Here is a 19805-nt window from a genome sequence, read left to right as displayed (position 1 = left end):
TTAGGTTGCAAAAGACAATCCTACCCAGGGTGGAAGATTAGACTGAATAATTTTTTAATTTCCCTTCAACTCTAATTTCATCATGCAAGACCCTGCCCTGGAGTTCTTTCAAAATGAAGTCTCCCAGGAGCAAAATGCATTCAACATGCCATCAATTTCTTGATTCACCTTATTAAGAATGGTGACCTTTGTGAAGAGAAAAGTTGTTTACCAAAGTAAGATGACAATAAAAGGAAGAAGTAATTTGCTAATGATTGATAGTCAACATTATTCTAGATTTCAAAGGATCTTTGATTTCTTAAGAGCTAGATTTTTTAGAGGATAGAAAACTAGGAAATGGAACTTATTCTTGGTTAAAGATGATAGACATCCTACTCTTTATATTTTTATCATTAAAGCCCTCCCACTTTGCCCTTGAAGTTCTTTATTTTTAAAAAAGGGCGGGAGGGTAGAGACTATTTGGAGAACATATCAGATTTTACTTTGCACATACAAAGTACTGCTATAAAAAACCTCTGTGAGTTAAATATACTGCTTCATTATGGTAACATTTTGTTAAAATTAACACATCACTAGGAAGAACATTTCCACACTGTAGAGTGATAGTTCTTTTTGGCGTAACTTCTCACTTATTAGCAGTGTGGTCAAGGACAAAAAACTTGCTTTCTGCACCTCAATTTTCTCCCAGTCAAAAACAAAACTTTGAAATGCTTTCAGATTTGCTGGGCAGAAAAGATGGTAATGTGATTATATTCATGGCTCTCTATGTTCCCAGTAGCATATATGCATAAATGCATCTGATTTACTAATGTGGAAGCATGTTTCCTGCATTTAGGATCTCCAAAGATTTCGGTCCCCATATTCACCAACCTAAAATTAAGATCCTGATGAAATCCAGAGTTGCACAAAAGTTGTTCTTACTCTGCTTTGGTGGTTGTCTGCTGGCCAGGAAACCCTGGTCTCATCATTTGTAAAATGAGGATTATAATTTCTTGTCCCTGTACAGGTGTGTTGTGAGATTCAAATGAGGATATACACTGCATAAATTCTCATGCTGTAAAACTGTGATTGTTACTCCCTTAAGGAGAATAAAATTTTCATGCATACACCATTTTCCATCTTTTTAAAAGATGGAAATTGGGATGGTTGGGAGGTGGAGTGTGGTGTTCCAAGAGATGGAGCAATGGCATGGAGGTAGGAGAGTATAATGTATAGTCAGGCTATAAATAATAGATTTGGCTGGATCCTGGGTTTGGGAAGCCAGGAAATGAGATAACACTGGTCACTTTCCCTAACTCTTATGAAAATAAAATATATATATAAAATAAATATACATATATATTTTTAAGTCCCATATGACTAGGGAAGGCAGCCCATCTGTTCTCTGGTGCACTTTCCTTGTCTGGGAAATGAGTGGGTTGGGCTGGATGGACTTACAGATTCCTTCAGTACTAACATTCCAAAGGAGAAAAATAATGGTTCCTCCTGACATCTTTTGCCCTCCAATGCTCGGTCTGGTATGATTTTGTAAAAGACTCTTTAGATGTTTTACCATGACAATAAGTGAATAAAGACTGACTTTGCTAAGTCTTGCAAATTCAAGTTAGTATTCTGTGCACTATGGTAATTCAGTCCAGGAGAATATTCCAGCCCCAAAGCTGCAAAACGCACAGTGCTGATAAAGCCCACTTTGAGATGTGTACTTCCCAGTTGGTGACTGCCGTGGATACTGAGAAGTGTAGTTATCTTTCTCCACTCAGTTGAGAGCATCCTGAACACTGCTGGGGGGTGGGGGAAAGGTAGGAGATAAAGCAGTGAATATTTGAACTGCAAATATTGACGATTCTGTTTTGCGGTCTGTGGGAGTTTCTTTATTGCAAGTCACTAAATCTGCCTTTCTTGTTGCCCTGGCTAAAGGGACAGAGAGAGGTGCAGGAGAAGGATGGGCCAACTCTGCCATTCTTTGTAGCTTGGATCTGTTTGTCTGGCTCACTTCTTGCTCTCAGGTGCATGTCTCCAGCTGTCTCCTAAGTTGGGGCGTTCAATGGAGCCCTGTTTGATAGAAGCCTTCTCCAGTCCAGCCCTCCTTCCTTATCCATCCCTGATAGTTTCCTGAGTAATTAGAATCATAGCATATTGTTAGATAGCATGTTTATTTTTCCCAGAACTCCTGAAAATATATAACATCCAGGAGGTGTGCTCTTGACCAACGCTCTCTTGAGAAGCTTAAAAATGGCAAACTCTATAGCAACACATATATCTAACAGGAAGGCATGGAGAACTCCTGGTGTGCCTCAGACTGCAAAGCCCACTCACCTCACCAGAGGCAGAGGCTAAAGGGTAGGTGGTTTTTCATTTGGCAACTGTAAGGCTTCAATGAGTCCATTGCCTTCGATCCACTTCTCAAAACAATGCTTGTGCCTTGCCATATGCAATAGATGCTACTTTTCTAGGAACCATGGGCCACGTGTGCTTCTTTAGATCCATAGTCCTATGCTGATAAGTCCTTTCTAATTCTTGCAGAATGTGACAAGTTCACAGCTATTTTGCTGAAGGTCAGACTCTCTCACTCTTCTTCCTCCTTTGGTTTCTGACTGGTCAAAAAATTATTGCCAGTCCCCCACTGGGTTCTCTCTCTCTCTTCCAGTTAGTTTTCCTAAGTTCATCCACAAGGTATTAGTCTAAGATTAAGTCATGCTAATGAAAATGCAGTGGGTGTCTAAGGTTGGCGATGGTAAGAGAATATCCTGGCCAAGAAGAGTGGCTGGTCTATGTGGCAACAAATCTTTTCCTTCCAGGTTCATCTCCCTCTTGGATCTTTTCCTTGCTTCACTGCTATTGTCAAGTGGGCCGCAAAGGACACAAATCCTCCTTTTCACTGCAAAGTCCTAGAGTAAACAGGAGACTCTTCTCTTGGTTCTCCATAGCACCACCAAGAAGCTGAAATTTTCAAAAAGTCATAATACATGCTATGACATGAGAGGAAAGAGAGCCACCTGAATCCAAATAATAGGGTTTTAAAAGATTCAGCTTTTTACTGCAGACAAATCCATCACATTCCATTGAGGACTCAGGAAGATGGGAGGGCTTCCCCTCATTTTCTGCTTCTGACCTACCTTACCATGGCCAGTACCACCTTGAACTCCTACAAGGTGCAAGATCATCTCCTGCCTGGGCATTGAGGCCGACACTGTCCAACAAGGCAGGCACATGGGTCTAGTGCTCACTTGATATGTAGCTAGTCTGAAATGAGATGTGAGATGTGCTTTAACAAGAAAAAATACACTGATTTCAAAGACTTAGTACCCAAAAACAAATGCAAAATATGTCATTATTAATTTTTTATATTACGTATATATTGCAATGATAATATTTTAGATATTTAGTGTTAAGTAAAATATGTCATTAAATTTAATTTCACCTCTTCCTTTTTAATTTTTTAACATGACTAGAAATATTTCAATTACATATGTGACTTGCATTGTATTTCTATTGAACAGTACTGATCTAGGCTCTTTGAACTTCAGACAAGGGGGAGATTCATCTCTCCTACCTACTTAAGATTGGGTTTCTCATTCCTACCATTCTGTCTGATCAAATATGTCTTACCTAGGTGAGGGACCTAAGCATTAGCTTCACCTTTCAGGTGAGGCACTTTCTAGAATATTCTGCCATAACTTCACGGGATATAATGCACTCTTTTTTTTTTTTTTTTTTTTTTTTAATCATCATTTTATTGAGATATATTCACATACCACGCAGTCATACAAAACAAATTGTACTTTCGATTGTTTACAGTACCATTACATAGTTGTACATTCATCACCTAAATCAATCCCTGACACCTTCATTAGCACACACACAAAAATAACAAGAATAATAATTAGAGTGAAAAAGAGCAATTGAAGTAAAAAAGAACACTGGGTACCTTTGTCTGTTTGTTTCCTTCCCCTACTTTTCTACACATCCATCCATAAACTAGACAAAGTGGTGTTTGGTCCTTATGGCTTTCCCAATCCCATTGTCACCCCTCATAAGCTACATTTTTATACAACTGTCTTCGAGATTCATGGGTTCTGGGTTGTAGTTTGATAGTTTCAGGTATCCACCACCAGCTACCCCAATTCTTTAGAACCTAAAAAAGGTTGTCTAAAGTGTGCGTAAGAGTGCCCACCAGAGTGATCTCTCGGCTCGTTTTGGAATCTCTCTGCCACTGAAGCTTATTTCATTTCCTTTCACATCCCCCTTTTGGTCAAGAAGATGTTCTCCATCCCATGATGCCGGGTCTACATTCCTCCCCGGGAGTCATATTCCACGTTGCCAGGGAGATTCACTTCCCTGGGTGTCTGATCCCACGTAGGGGGGAGGGCAGTGATTTCACCTTTCAAGTTGGCTTAGCCAGAGAGAGAGGGCCACATCTGAGCAACAAAGAGGCATTCAGGAGGAGACTCTTAGGCACAAATACAGGGAGGCCTAGCCTCTCCTTTGCAGCAACCGTCTTCCCAAGGGTAAAACTTATGGTAGAGGGCTCAACCCATCAAACCACCAGTCCCCTATGTCTGTGGTCATGTTAGCAACCATGGAGGTGGGGTAGGCGAATACCCCTGCATTCTCCACAGGCTCCTCAAGGGGGCACTACATCTTTTTTTTTTTTTTTCCTTGTTTGTCTTTTTTCTTTTTTTTTTTTTTTTTAACTTTCCCTTCTTTTTTCAAATCAACTGTATGAAAAAAAAAGTTAAAAAGAAAACAAACATACAATAAAAGAACATTTCAAAGAGACCATAGCAAGGGAGTAAGAAAAAGACAACTAACCTAAGATAACTGCTTAACTTCCAACATGTTCCTACTTTACCCCAAGAAAGTTACATAATATAGCAACATTTCAGTGAACTTGTTCCTACTACATCCATCAGAAATTAACAGACCATAGTCATTTCTGGGCATCCCCAGAACGTTAAATAGCTTATCTGTTCTTCTTGGATTATTGTTCCCCCTTCCTTAATTGCTCTCTACTGCTAGTTCCCCTACATTCTACATTATAAACCATTTGTTTTACATTTTTCAAAGTTCACATTAGTGGTAGCATATGATATTTCTCTTTTTGTGCCTGGCTTATTTCGCTCAGCATTATGTCTTCAAGGTTCATCCATGTTGTCATATGTTTCACCAGATCGTTCCTTCTTACTGCCGCGTAGTATTCCATCGTGTGTATATACCACATTTTATTTATCCACTCATCTGTTGAAGGACATTTGGGTTGTTTCCATCTCTTGGCAATTGTGAATAATGCTGCTATGAACATTGGCGTGCAGATATCTGTTCGTGTCACTGCTTTCCGATCTTCCGGGTATATACCGAGAAGTGCAATCGCTGGATCGAATGGTAGCTCTATATCTAGTTTTCTAAGGAACTGCCAGACTGACTTCCAGAGTGGCTGAACCATTATACAGTCCCACCAACAATGAATAAGAGTTCCAATTTCTCCACATCCCCTCCAGCATTTGTAGTTTCCTGTTTGTTTAATGGCAGCCATTCTAACCGGTGTTAGATGGTATCTCATTGTGGTCTTAATTTGCATCTCTCTAATAGCTAGTGAAGCTGAACATTTTTTCATGTGTTTCTTGGCCATTTGTATTTCCTCTTCAGAGAACTGTCTTTTCATATCTTTTGCCCATTTTATAATTGGGCTGTCTGTACTATTGTCATTGAGTTGTAGGATTTCTTTGTATATGCAAGATATCAGTCTTTTGTCAGATACATGGTTTCCAAAAAATTTTTCCCATTGAGTTGGCTGCCTCTTTACCTTTTTGAGAAATTCCTTTGAGGTGCAGAAACTTCTAAGCTTGAGGAGTTCCCATTTATCTATTTTCTCTTTTGTTGCTTGTGCTTTGGGTGTAAAGTCTAGGAAGTGGCCTCCTAATACAAGGTCTTGAAGATGTTTTCCTACATTATCTTCTAGGAGTTTTATGGTACTTTCTTTTATATTGAGATCTTTGGTCCATTTTGAGTTAATTTTTGTGTAGGGGGTGAGGTAGGGGTCCTCTTTCATTCTTTTGGATATGGATATCCAACTCTCCCAGCCCCATTTGTTGAAAAGACCATTATGGCTCAGTTCGGTGACTTTGGGGGCCTTATCAAAGATCAGTCGGCCATAGATCTGAGGGTCTATCTCTGAATTCTCAATTCGATTCCATTGATCTATATGTCTATCTTTGTGCCAGTACCATGCTGTTTTGGCAACTGTGGCTTTATAATAAGCTTCAAAGTCAGGGAGTGTAAGTCCTCCCACTTCGTTTTTCTTTTTTAGAGTGTCTTTAGCAATTCGAGGCATCTTCCCTTTCCAAATAAATTTGATAACTAGCTTTTCCAAGTCTGCAAAGTAGGTTGTTGGAATTTTGATTGGGATTGCATTGAATCTGTAGATGAGTTTGGGTAGAATTGACATCTTAATGACATTTAGCCTTCCTATCCATGAACATGGAATATTTTTCCATCTTTTAAGGTCCCCTTCTATTTCTTTTAGTGGAGTTATGTAGTTTTCTTTGTATAGGTCTTTTACATCTTTGGTTAAGTTTATTCCTAGGTACTTGATTTTTTTAGTTGTTATTGAAAATGGTATCTTTTTCTTGAGTGTCTCTTCAGTTTGTTCATTTCTAGCATATAGAAACATTACTGACTTATGTGCATTAATCTTGTATCCCGCTACTTTGCTAAATTTGTTTATTAGCTCTAGTAGGTGTATCGTTGATTTCTCAGGGTTTTCTAGATATAAGATCATATCATCTGCAAACAATGACAGTTTTACTTCTTCTTTTCCAATTTGGATGCCTTTTATTTCTTTGTCTTGCCGGATTGCCCTGGCTAGCACTTCCAGCACAATGTTGAATAACAGTGGTGACAGCGGGCATCCTTGTCTTGTTCCTGATCTTAGAGGGAAGGCTTTCAGTCTCTCACCATTGAGCACTATGCTGGCTGTGGGTTTTTCATATATGCTCTTTATCATGTTGAGGAAGTTTCCTTCAATTCCTACCTTTTGAAGTGTTTTTATCAAAAAGGGATGTTGGATTTTGTCAAATGCTTTTTCAGCATCTATTGAGATGATCAATTGATTTTTCCCTTTCAAGTTTTTAATGTGTTGTAATACATTGATTGTTTTTCTTATGTTGAACCATCCTTGCATGCCTGGAATGAACCCCACTTGGTCATGGTGTATGATTTTTTTAATGTGTCTTTGGATTCGATTTGCAAGTATTTTGTTGAGGATTTTTGCATCTATATTCATTAGGGAGATTGGCCAGTAGTTTTCCTTTTTTGTAGCATCTTTGCCTGGTTTTGGTATTAGATTGATGTTAGCTTCATAAAATGAGTTAGGTAGTGTTCCATTTTTTTCAATGTTTTGAAAGAGTTTGAGTAAGATTGGTGTCAGTTCTTTCTGGAAAGTTTGGTAGAATTCCCCTGTGAAGCCATCTGGCCCTGGGCATTTATTTGTGGGAAGATTTTTGATGACTGATTGGATCTCTTTGCTTGTGATGGGTTGGTTGAGGTCTTCTATTTCTTCTCTGGTCAGTCTAGGTTGTTCATATGTTTCCAGGAAATTGTCCATTTCTTCTACATTATCCAGTTTGTTGCCATACAGTTGTTCATAATATCCTCTTATAATTTTTTTAATTTCTTCAGGATCTGCAGTTATGTCACCTTTTTCATTCATTATTTTGTTTATATGGGTCTTCTCTCTTTTTGATTTTGTCAGTCTAGCTAGGGGCTTGTCAATCTTGTTGATCTTCTCAAAGAACCAACTTTTGGTGATATTTATCCTTTCTATTGTTTTTTTGTTCTCTATGTCATTTATTTCTGCTTTAATCCTTGTTATTTCTTTTCTTCTACTTGGTTTAGGATTGGTTTGCTGTTCATTTTCTAGCTTCTTCAGTTGATCCATTAGTTCTTTGATTTTGGCTCTTTCTTCCTTTTTAATATATGCGTTTAGTGCTATAAATTTCCCCCTTAGCACTGCTTTTGCTGCATCCCATAGGTTTTGGTATGTTGTGTTCTCATTTTCATTCGTCTCTATATATTTAGCAATTTCTCTTGCTATTTCTTCTTTAACCCACTGATTGTTTAGGAGTGTGTTGTTTAACCTCCAGGTATTTGTGAATTTTCTAAGTCTCTGATGGTTATTGACTTCTAATTGTATTCCATTGTGGTCAGAGAATGTGCTTTGAATAATTTCAATCTTTTTAAATTTATTGAGGCTTGTTTTATGTCCCAGCATATGATCTATTCTGGAGAAAGTTCCGTGAGCACTAGAAAAGTATGTGTATCCTGGTGATTTGGGATGTAATGTCCTGTAGATGTCTGTTAAATCTAATTCATTTATCAGATTGTTTAGGTTTTCAATTTCCTTATTGGTCTTCTGTCTGGTTGATCTATCTATAGGAGAGAGTGATGTGTTGAAGTCTCCCACAATTATTGTGGAAACATCAATTGCTTCCTTTAGTTTTGCCAATGTTTCTCTCATGTATTTTGTGGCACCTTGATTGGGTGCATAGACATTTACGATTGTTATTTCTTCTTGCTGAATTGCCCCTTTTATTAGTATGTAGTGGCCTTCTTTGTCTCTCAAAACATCCCTGCATTTGAAGTCTATTTTATCTGAGATTAATATTGCTACACCTGCTTTCTTTTGGCTGTAGCTTGCATGAAATATTTTTTTCCATCCTTTCACTTTCAGTTTCTTTGTGTCCCTGTGTCTAAGATGAGTCTCTTGTATGCAACATATTGATGGTTCATTTTTTTTGATCCATTCTGCGAATGTATATCTTTTAATTGGGGAGTTTAATCCATTTACATCCAACGTTAAAACCGTGAAGGCATTTCTTGAATCGGCCATCTTATCCTTTGGATTATGTTTGCCATATTTTTCCCTCTCTCTATTAATATCTTTTATTGTACCCATACCGAATCTCTTTAGTACTGAACCTTTCTCCAAGTCTCTCTGTCCTGTCTTTGTTTCTCTGTCTGTAGGGCTCCCTTTAGTATCTCCAGTAGGGCAGGTCTCTTGTTAGCAAATTCTCTCAGCATTTCTTTGTCTGTGAAAAATTTAAGCCCTCCCTCAAATTTGAAGGAGAGCTTTGCTGGATAAAGTATTCTTGGCTGGAAATTCCTCTCACTCAGAATTTTAAATATATCGTGCCACTGCCTTCTCGCCTCCATGGTGGCTGCTGAGTAGTCACTACTTAGTCTTATGCTGTTTCCTTTGTATGTGGTGAATTGCTTTTCTCTTGCTGCTTTCAGAACTTGCTCCTTCTCTTCTATGTTTGACAGTGTGATCAGTATATGTCTCGGAGTGGGTTTTTTTGGATTTATTCTATTTGGAGTTCGCTGAGCATTTATGATTTGTGTATTTATGTTGTTTAGAAGATTTGGGAAGTTTTCCCCAACAATTTCTTTGAATACTCTTCCTAGACCTTTACCCTTTTCTTCCCCTTCTGGGACACCAATGAGTCTTATATTCGGACGTTTCATATTATCTATCATATCCCTGAGGTCCATTTCGAGTTTTTCAATTTTTTTCCCCATTCTTTCTTTTATGCTTTCATTTTCCATTCTGTCATCTTCCAGGTCACTGATTCGTTGTTCAACTTCCTCTAGTCTTGTACTATGAGTGTCCAGAATCTTTTTAATTTGGTCAACAGTTTCTTTAATTTCCATAAGATCATCCATTTTTTTATTTAGTCTTGCAATGTCTTCTTTATGCTCTTCTAGGGTCTTCTTGATTTCCTTCATATCCCGTACTATGGTCTCATTGTTCATCTTTAGTTCTTTGAGTAGCTGCTCTAGGTGTGTCTCTTCTGGTCTTTTGATTTGGGTGCTTGGGCTTGGGTTATCCATATCGTCTGGTTTTTTCATATGCTTTATAATTTTCTGTTGTTTTTGGCCTCGTGGCATTTGCTGAACTTGATAGGGTTCTTTTAGTGTTTGTAGACCAGTTGAAGTCCTTATCTCTAATTTATCAGATCTACAGCTTCGTGGAGTACACTTTCTCTAACTAACCAGCAGATGGCGTCCACGAGCCACCTGTTCTCCACAAGCCAGATCTCCCCTGCTTAGCCTTTTTGGTGAGTGGGGGAGTGAGTCTTGTGGGGCCCAATTGGTGTACCAAGCTTGCGTGTGTAGTTGGTGTTGCCTGCCCTGTATGTGGGGCGTGTTTCTGGGCAGTCGGGGAGGGGGGGGTGGCCCTAACAATCAAATCTCCCTGATGATCCTAGAGTTTTAAAGCTACTGCAATAGTCTAATCCTTCAGTTCAGTCCTGCCACAGTTTGTCTCTGCTACTGACCCACAAGTCTTTGGTATTGGCGTATGGCTCCTGAGACTTGCAAGTGGGCCCCTCTTCCAGGCTGTGCACCCCGGGTCCTCTGTTGAGGGATGACTGTGCTATGTCACAGGTGAGTGCCGTCCCCCCAGGGCAGTTCTGGGCTGCTGGGCTGTGTTGGGAGGCTCCCAGTCTGCTCAAATGATGGCTGAATGGGGCTCTGTTAATTCACCCTGCTCCCCCTTCCCAGCTCTGGGACATTCAGCTGAGGTTGCAGGGAAGGCTAATGTCCACGCCCAGTTTTGTGGTGTGTGCCTGTTATTTGAAGCACTTCCGTCACACTGGGTTGTCTGGGGCAGCTCTGGGCTATGGGGCTGGCGATGGGCAGGAGTGTTTCCTGTCCACCAGGATGGTGGCTGTGAGCGGACACCCCCCTTTTCTTGGGAAGTTGTGTTGTTTAGTGAATTTTCTCAGCCACTGGATTATTGCCTTTTGTCTCAGAGCTCTCTTAGTTCTGCTCTTGACTTGACGTGCCCAAATTTCAATTCTTTGAAGCTTTCTGTATTGAGCTTCTTAGAGTAATTGTTTTAGAAAAAGCAAAAAGGATTTAAAAAAAAAAAAAAAAAAAAAACGGCCCTCCTCAGAGATCTAATGGGTTATTGAAATGCTAATAGACAAAGCAACCAGGGCCATTAAGGAAAGGTGCACAGGGCAGAGAGATCAGCCTTGCTTCGGGATTTGCATATGCGTCTCAAGGCCTGATCTCCGCCCTTCCCCTTTCTGTGTTCACCAGAACTCCAAAAATCCTCTGCTTTTATTTTGGAGTTTTTCGTGTTGTTTTTTTTCTATGCCTGTCTCCTCTCTGCTGGGCTGGCTGCTCTCAGAGTCTCTGGTGTCTGGTCTCAGTCTATCTATGGTTGGAGTTTGAATCAGTAGAATGAGTTTCCGATAAGAGCAGCCACTGCAATTCTCCCTTCTCCTTCCCGGAGCTGACAGCCCCTCCTCCCCCGGGACTGAGCCTGGCAGGGAGGGGCGCGGGTCTCCTGGCCGCAAAAACTTACAGATTTCGCTGATCTCAGCAGTTCCACGTTTTCATGAGTGTTGTATGAAGTATGCCCAAAGACAGATTGCTCTGTGGTGTCCAGTCCACGCAGTTCCTGGCTTTTTACCTACTTTCCTGGAGGAGTAACTAAAACATACAGCTCACCAGTCTGCCATCTTGCCCCGCCTCCAATGCACTCTTAATATGGCATCATAGCCACAGCATCATACTACAGAAGAAACTTTATCACCTGGAAATAGAATGAGTAGGAAGTGTTTCCAAGATTTATTATTTTTATTTACTCAATAACTATTTATTGGGAGTCAGATGTCCAAGGTGTATAAACATATATGAGATAAAAGTTCACATGATACGGAGAAAAAAACAAGTAGCTCAGTGACTACAACGAAAAATGATGCATGATCAGAATCACAGGACTGATAACTGAAAGTGATTGAATGTTTACTATGTGCCAAGCACTGTGCTAGTCGATTTTAAACAGATTGACATATTTTAATTCTCAAAATATTGCACTCATCTCACTTTCCAAGGAGAAAGTTGAAATTTCAAGTGATTATGTATCTTGCCCAAGATTGCTCAGATTGCAAGTGAGGGACCCAGAATTTGAACCCAATTAGTCCAATTCCAGAGCCTGAACTCTGAATTTTGGGGAAGCTATTCCTAAACGTGTGAGATGTTCTGAAAGAGGCCCCTTCAGGCTCAGGCAGCTGGAGGGTTCACACCTTCTCGGGGAAAATTGTGGTAGGTTGAGCTGGGAGAGGTACGTGCCAACAGATTCATTAGCCTCTGAATTCCTGTCTGTTTATAGCATCAAGATAACAAAATTGTATCATCACCATAGAGGAGGAAGCTTGCCTTTCTGTTATAAAAATATCAAGTTACTAAATAAAACTATAAAAGATGGAAGGCTTAGACATCCTTACTTCACAAGTTAATAATTGAAATTTCACCCAAAAAGTCATTCCTGGCCACTCATATCAACTATTATTATAACATAGATTTAGAAAACACAGCCATGTTGATTCATGGATAGAGTCCATAGAGCAGACACTGATGGAGAGATCAATGAAAACTGCAAAGAGTCATTTACAACGGTTTTCATTGTTTTCTCAATGAGATAGAAATACACTATGCCACAATTAGTGATGGACTGTTTATGCCTAAAGTCTGTTTATTCTTCTTTCAAGATTTTAGCTGTTTTATTAGAACTCCTAATAGGAAAGACCAAGAATTTGAGTTCAATATAATCTTGAACAGGCCAGCCTGCCCAATCAGCACTTAAGATCCCCTGCTCGGATGATGTAGCTTTCTGGTCTGAAGCCTTCCCATTCTTGTTTCCATTTGGTGAGGAATTTGTTTTATACCTTAACATTTGTATACTTTTTTAAAAGCATAACACATACTGAAAAGGTATTAAATCTTGAGGGTACGACTCAACGAATTATGACAAGGCTAACATACCCATGTAACCACCACCCAGGTAAAATCAGCACTCCAGAAGCCCCCTTCAGGCTTCCTCATGCTACTCAATATGCTTTAAATAATGCACAAATAGGCAAAATTATAGGAAACAGTTCAACAGATCCCCCCAAGTTTTTAAATTTCAAATCTCTACTCAAGAAACCTAGTCTTCTCCCGGGACAGTTTCCTACTTCAACTTACATTTATCATGAGTATGTACCCTGTGCTACATGTCAGGGAGAAAATGATGACTAACGCACAGTCTCTGCCTTTGAGTGCTTTCCTTGAGGAATTTCTGTGAAAGACAAGTATTTCAATCCATCTTAGCTGTTTACCATTTGCTGAAATATACTATGTTTCCAACTCCCAGAAATTCCTGGAATTGTCTATCAGACTAATGATAACTGAGAGGATGGGTTTCGATATTACTCCTCGGTCATCAAGTTGCAAGTTATGTATTAGTTAGGACTCTTTGGTTGCAAGTAACAGTAACCAACTCAAACCAACTTAAGCAAAAAGAAAAATATGAAAAAAGAAAATAATGGAGAGCTGTCTCACAGAACACAAAGGCAAGGGTTCAGCCACCATTCAGGAAGGTACTAGAACAAGGAATTGGGAAGCCTTCAGAGTTGTCCATCTCACACGTTTATCCTTCTTTAGGTAGCTACTTGATTGTTCTCTCCCTCTGAAGACAGCTTTCTCTGCTCCCCTGGTGAAATATGGCTCCCTCTTAGCTATTTAGGTTACTCAGTAGTTTCTGCCACATTTAGAGAGGAACTTGCTGGTTCTCAATCCCAGTTCCAAATTTAACCCCTGCCTGAATCAACTGTCCACTTCCAGTTTAGTCCATCAGGAATAGGGAGGTGAGAACGTGTAACACAATATCAATCCCCAAGATGGGGTGGGCATGATGCCGGGAAGGCTTACGACCTGGGCAGGTATCCTAAATTCAGTATTATACAATTAAATCCAAGTGTCTAAATTTGGCTTTAAAAATGTAATGGACAAATGAACTAGATGTATGCAGCCTCAGTTTATGCCCCCTGGTTTTATCAGTGCTCCTGAAGTTTCTTCAACTTTGATCAAAACATCACCGGCTTCTGGCTTCAGGTTGGAGGGCATCTTGATGGTCTGGAGGTCCACATGAACAAGATAACTCACTAGCTTTACCCTCTGTGTGTTCCATTTTTCCAACATCAAATGTACCGGTTACAAAATAGCGAATTTTCTCATAAAACCTCCCTCTGGAGAGAAGCAATTGGATTATTATCCCTTCTAAAACAGCTGCTTTTTCTTTTTGTAGACTCCTGTAGCTATAACCTAAAGCTTCCTTCTTATGAGAAATGCTTGTCATAAGACAGAGATGAGTGTAAAGATGCCTTTTTATAGACCCTCTGTCTACCCCTGCTATGGGAATTATTTAAACATGAAGGAATTTCATGATGATTTGAAATTGGCTACCCCCTCCTTCTCTAAGTGCTTGTGGATCACCTCCCCAGCTGTTTGAAAAGTTGTTGAGCCATTAACTGCTGCTGAGGCTGCTCTGGGCTCCCTTTGAAATGGGGGTCCCCTGGCTGCAGTGCATGATATTAATGAGCAGTAAGTGACTGCCTGCTGCTTCCTCCACCAGGCCCTTCTGGGCTCTGAGAAGCGCTGCCGCTGCCTCTGCAAAGCCTCCTGGCCCATCGTGCCTTCGAAGTGCCGACTGCTCCTGCCAGCGCTTCTGTTTACGCGGCCGAGTCAAGTCCAAATCAGCCTCTTCCAAGAGCACAGAGGCTGGGGAAGCACTTTGCCTTTCTCAGTGTTCTTTGGTTACGTGGTCCCAGGGCTCTTTAACAAAAAGTTCTTCTCACCATTCGGCTCATTCTACAGACAAGCAACAGGGACTGGATCCAAATCCCAAAAATAGGGAAGAGCTGGAGCCTCAGCCAGTAGCTTCTCAATCCACAATTTCTAGCAGAAGACAAGAGTTTATATTCATTTTCCCAACCCAGACCCCAGTGCTAATAAGCAACTGTAGAAGGATTTGCGTCATCCGTTTACAAAATTAATTTCCCACACCACTCCTTCACTAAAGGAGGAGAGTAATGCTTTAAGAATTGTAGTACATAGGATCATATTTTAAGAATCACAGTTAATAAGATGAGAAACTTAGTTTAATGGCTGCAAGAAAAGGAAAACCAATTTGATTTTGTTTTTTCATTCCAATAAAAGTAAATGGCTGATTTTCCCAAGGGCTAAGCTAGTTTCCTGCCCTTGGTGTCATTTAGCTGAAGAAGCATGGCCTTGATTGTTTCTGTCTGTGAATTTAAATGTGATACTAACACTTAGACCACCACTGTGTGCCAGGCACTGCTGTGGACAATTTGTGTTAACAAACTTAACTGTCTCAACAACCTTCGGAGGTAGGGCTTGTTGTCATTGCCATTTGACTGATAAAGAAGAGGAGAGGTTAAGAGACTTGCCCAAGGTCACATAGCCTTAAATGGCAGAGCCAGTACTCTAACCCAAGCAGGCTGGCTCTGAAGGTCAGGCTTTTGGGGACTGGGCTAATCCTTTTTATTTTGCATTGGTTGTGTCATAGGGAACTCAGGAATTTAATTACTTGTCCCCTACCAAACTAGTAAAACTAAATGACTAGAACCTTCCTCCTCTAGCTATAACTTCCTTGTCTGCCTCCTAAAAGGAGCTGATTTTACACTCACCTCCCCAAACAGTTTCAAATACAATACAGAATTTACTTTTTTTTGTTGCTTTTTTGTTTTTTAAAGGTCTGTACTTTTAATGCAATTTTATTGAGATGTATTCACATACCAGATAATCGTCTAAAGTGAACAATCAGTGGTTTACGGTATCATCATATAGTTGTGCATTCATCACCACTATCAATTTTTGAACATTTTCATTACTCCAAAAAATAAAAATAAGAATAGGAATAAAAATCAAAAAGAACACCCAAAGCATCCCTTATCGTGCCCCCCCATTATTTATTTATTTATTGTCCTTATTTTCTTACTCATCTGTCCCTACACTGAAGGGAGTGTTGGTTGCAAGGTTTTCACAATTACACAGCCACACCGTAATAACTATATAGTTATACAATCATCTTCAAGAATCAAGGCTACTGAATTACATTTGAACAGTTTCAGGTCTTTCCTTCTAGCTATAGAATTTACTTTTAAACTTTGAAAAATAATTGTAAATTTGCAAGATTTGAACTTAGGAAGCGCTATTTCTCAAAGTCCATTCCACGGACCAACTACATCAGTATCTGCAGTAGATGCTTGTTTCAAACGTAGGTTCTGAGCTCCACCCCAGCCCTACTGTAAGAGAATCTCTGGGAATAGGACCCAATAATCTATATTTTTAGGAACTGACCCAGTGATTCTTAAGAAAATCATTGTAGAGTTGCATATGGAAGTTTCAGTTGCTCTGTGCATCATCAATTCAACTATAGATGATTGTAGAAAACTTTCAAAGACTCTCTATATTCAGTAGCTATTTCAGGGAGAATGGTATTGTGCAAGAAGTGTTCCTAAATCATTGTAGCCCCTTTCTGAGTGAGGCAACTGGTTAAAAGAGCTTGGATAACTTCCCAAGGGACTCCAGTTAAGAGGACTCTTGTCTTTACCTAAGAAAATATAGAAAAGGCACAATCTTCCACCCTGGATCCAAAATGAGCCCCTCAAATGGGATTCTAACAGTCTTTCTTTTCTGCTTAAAACCTTTCCAAAGACCTTACCAAGGCCTACAAGGCCTTGCATAATCTGGTCTTGCCCACCTCTCCAGCATTGTCCTCAAACACGTGCATTACTTTACCAGTGACAGTGAACTTTCTTCAGTTCTCCTGGTGCACTAAGTGCAACCATATCTTTGTGCACGTTCCTGGGGCATATTTTGTTTGCCCTGCCCCCAACAGCTAGTTAGCTCCACACTCATCCTTCAGAGCTCAGTATAAATGTCCCTTTCTCAGGGAAGCCTTCTCTGACCTGCCAGAAGTCAGGGCCCCCTATTCCCTGTCTCTCCTAACACCATCCCTCCATGGCACTTTTCACAGTTTTCAAGTCTGCCTTTGACCATGTAGTAACTTCATTCCTACCTGTCTTCTCCAGTAGATTATAACCAAGAATCCTAACTGTTTTGTGCACTCTTGTGTCTAGCAAAATGTCTGCTACATGCTAAGCATGCTTTAAATCATTGTGGAGTATCACAAATGAAGAAAATATATACAACTCACAATGCTGGAGAGAAAGTCTTGCTTCTAAGTCTAAAATTTAATACACATTCTATAAACAAAGATTCAACATCTTTCACTTCTATCCTTATCTTTAAATAGCACTAGAGATGGTGAAGTTGGAAAATCTGAACTCCCAAACTTCTCTGTGTTCTAGATCCCTTCAATGATATGTCAACAGCTCTAATCCTGGCACCATTTTTAAATTGCTCATTGCACAGTTCTATAGTCCTTAGTTGTTCAAAAGAAAGTTGATGGAAAAGTGCAAATTCCTCATTTTGAAAAACCAAAAGTAACTAATATCTATTTTCTCTTTTACTTCAAAGGCTGAAATGGATTCTTGTTATTGAATGGGTTAGGGAGTATGGTGGGCCTATTTGGTGATTAGATGGGTTTTATTTTATTTGATCATCACTTTCAATTTATCTTTGGTCAACCCTATAAGTATCTTTCGTAAAAGTGTTCTCTATAATGTTAACAAATCTTATTCCACAAAGTAGTTTGATCGCAGTGACATTTTGTTTAAGCTATTTTGACACAAATGATGGTTTCTAAGTGGTCCCAAATTATATTAAGGGCTGCAGTTTTTCATCCAGAAGACAGGTAGGAATGAAGTTACAAGACCTATTTAGCATTTAGCAAACTGTGGGCATTTAGAACTATTATAAAGCACTGTCTTCTGGGCATTTTAAGTAAAAAAAATTACATCCTACATGATTCATATATATTGAAACCTAGAGATTATAAATGGATATTCTCCCACTTGGTTTAAAACACCTCCCTAAGGTAGCTAAGTGACAGTGACCTCCCAAATGTTCTCTTGTGAAAACATAAACATAGGTTACATTTTATGCATAACAGGGTAAAGAGATGAGAGATATGCAGGTGGCCTAGTGAGTTTGACAGTTCAAAAATTATGGATTATACCTCATACTGTTTAGCTTATGCCTTCCTAACACTGTCAACTCACAAAACTAAAGCTCTAAAATCCATGTCAAAGAAACTGTGGGAAATGATGGATGATAATAATAATAATAATAGTATTAGCTAACAATTTTGTTTCATGCCCACAGTGTTCATACCACTTTTATACGTATTTCCTAACTCAACACAACAACCCAAGAAAGTCCACACAACAACCCCACGAAGCAGGTACTGTCAGAATTCCCATTTTACAAATGAGAAAACGGAGAAATATCGAATATTGATCACACAGCTCTTAAGTTGTGGTAAAACCAGGATTCTGACTCAGGCAGTTTTCCTGAAGAACCCTACACTTTACTGTTAAACCAGACTACCTCCCATTCATACTTTATTTCAGAACAGTGAATCGAGAAGCGTGGTCCTGCTTTCTTTCTTTCTCCTTATTTTTTCCTTTAGGGGCTTTTGGGGAGGTGGGGGTTGTTTTGTTCTGTTCTAAGAGAAGCTGAAAGTGAGCCTTCTTTCTTTCTGGACATCTTTTTGCAAAGTCATTTAATTTCACCTGGGGCCTGGAAGGACATTGATTCAGAAGACAGAGCACTAACGAGCTCCCCTCTTTGTCTCCATTCTGCAGTTAATAGCCAAGATACCAACCATCACAGCAGTTTGCAACTTGCACGGGGAGAAACTGCAGGTATTTAAGCAATCTCATCCAGACATAGTGAATACACTGTTTCCTCCATTGTACAAGGAGCTCTTTAATCCTGACTGTTCCACAGTCTGCAAATGAAGGGAGGAGAGAACTGTCTCATTGTCATGGAATGCACCACCATTAAGACAAAAGCAATGTGTTCACAGAGACTTAAGAAAAATGTCACTACTGCAACATTAGGAATGTCCTGCACTTAATAGAATTATTTTTCACCGCTACAGTTTGAAGAATGTAAATATGCACCTGCGTGGGGCTCCTTTGTTTGTTTGTTTTTGAAATGACCATAAATATACAAATATAGGACACTGGGTGTTATCTTTTTTTTTTTTTTTTAATTTTATTCGGGTATGTTTTGGGGAGACAACTGTTTATAGAATTTTATTGTAGATATATTCAAGAACAGAGCGGTACTTTACATGATTCCTTTTCCTGTTGATTGTTCAAATATAATTTAAGAAAATGCCACTTAATAGGCTTACCTATTTCTATGTTTTTAGATAGTTGATGCATGTGTGAATTTGTAGCTGTCTTGGAAAGTACTGTGCATGTATGTAATAAGTATATAATATGTGAGAATATTATATATGACTATTACTTATACATGCATATGCGCTGTGGCTTAAAACACCATAACTGCTAGCAAAGGAGGTTCAGTCAGGCTCTCTGATATCATCTGCCTTCTGTGTTATATGTTATCTTTATGTCGGACAATCAGGATTTTGTTTTCCCAGCCACAGTTTTCATCTCTAGTCCATGGCAGGATGGCACCAATTCAGAAATAAGTCTACAAAGAGCAAATATAATGCTCGGCCTCTGTATACGCTATTTCTGTCAATGACATCAAAGCCTTGTCAAGATGGTATACATTGGAGAGAAATAAGTATTTGGAGCCATTTTCCTGTTTTAAGAATTAGGCCACAGATAATATTGTGGGATCCATGACATTTCCTATTTTTCACCCAAACACATAAAACACTTTTTTCTTTGGATTTCCAGTTGTCAAAGAGACTTGATTTGGTGCTTTATGTATCTTCAACAGAGAAATACAGTCTGTGGATAATGGCCACCAGCAACTTTTTTCTAGTAAAATTAGAGTAAAAGAAG

The 19805-nt window shown here is 39.4% G+C and overlaps 1 protein-coding gene across 1 annotated transcript in view; it reads left to right on the top strand.

The window, feature by feature from the left end:
* Nucleotides 1-19006, top strand: part of RORB (RAR related orphan receptor B) — a 202962-nt gene extending 183956 nt beyond the window's left edge. The window contains exon 10 of the mRNA XM_037797309.1: nucleotides 18624-19006. Coding sequence (XP_037653237.1) covers nucleotides 18624-18779 — 156 coding nt within the window. The 3' untranslated portion in view covers nucleotides 18780-19006. The remainder of the gene's footprint in view (nucleotides 1-18623) is intronic.
* The last annotated feature ends 799 nt before the right edge of the window (nucleotides 19007-19805 follow it).

This window comes from Choloepus didactylus, chromosome 10, assembly GCF_015220235.1.
Source record: "Choloepus didactylus isolate mChoDid1 chromosome 10, mChoDid1.pri, whole genome shotgun sequence".
Taxonomy (NCBI): domain Eukaryota; kingdom Metazoa; phylum Chordata; class Mammalia; order Pilosa; family Megalonychidae; genus Choloepus; species Choloepus didactylus.
Note: the sequence above shows the minus strand (reverse complement) of the source record. Positions and strands in the feature narration are given on the sequence as shown.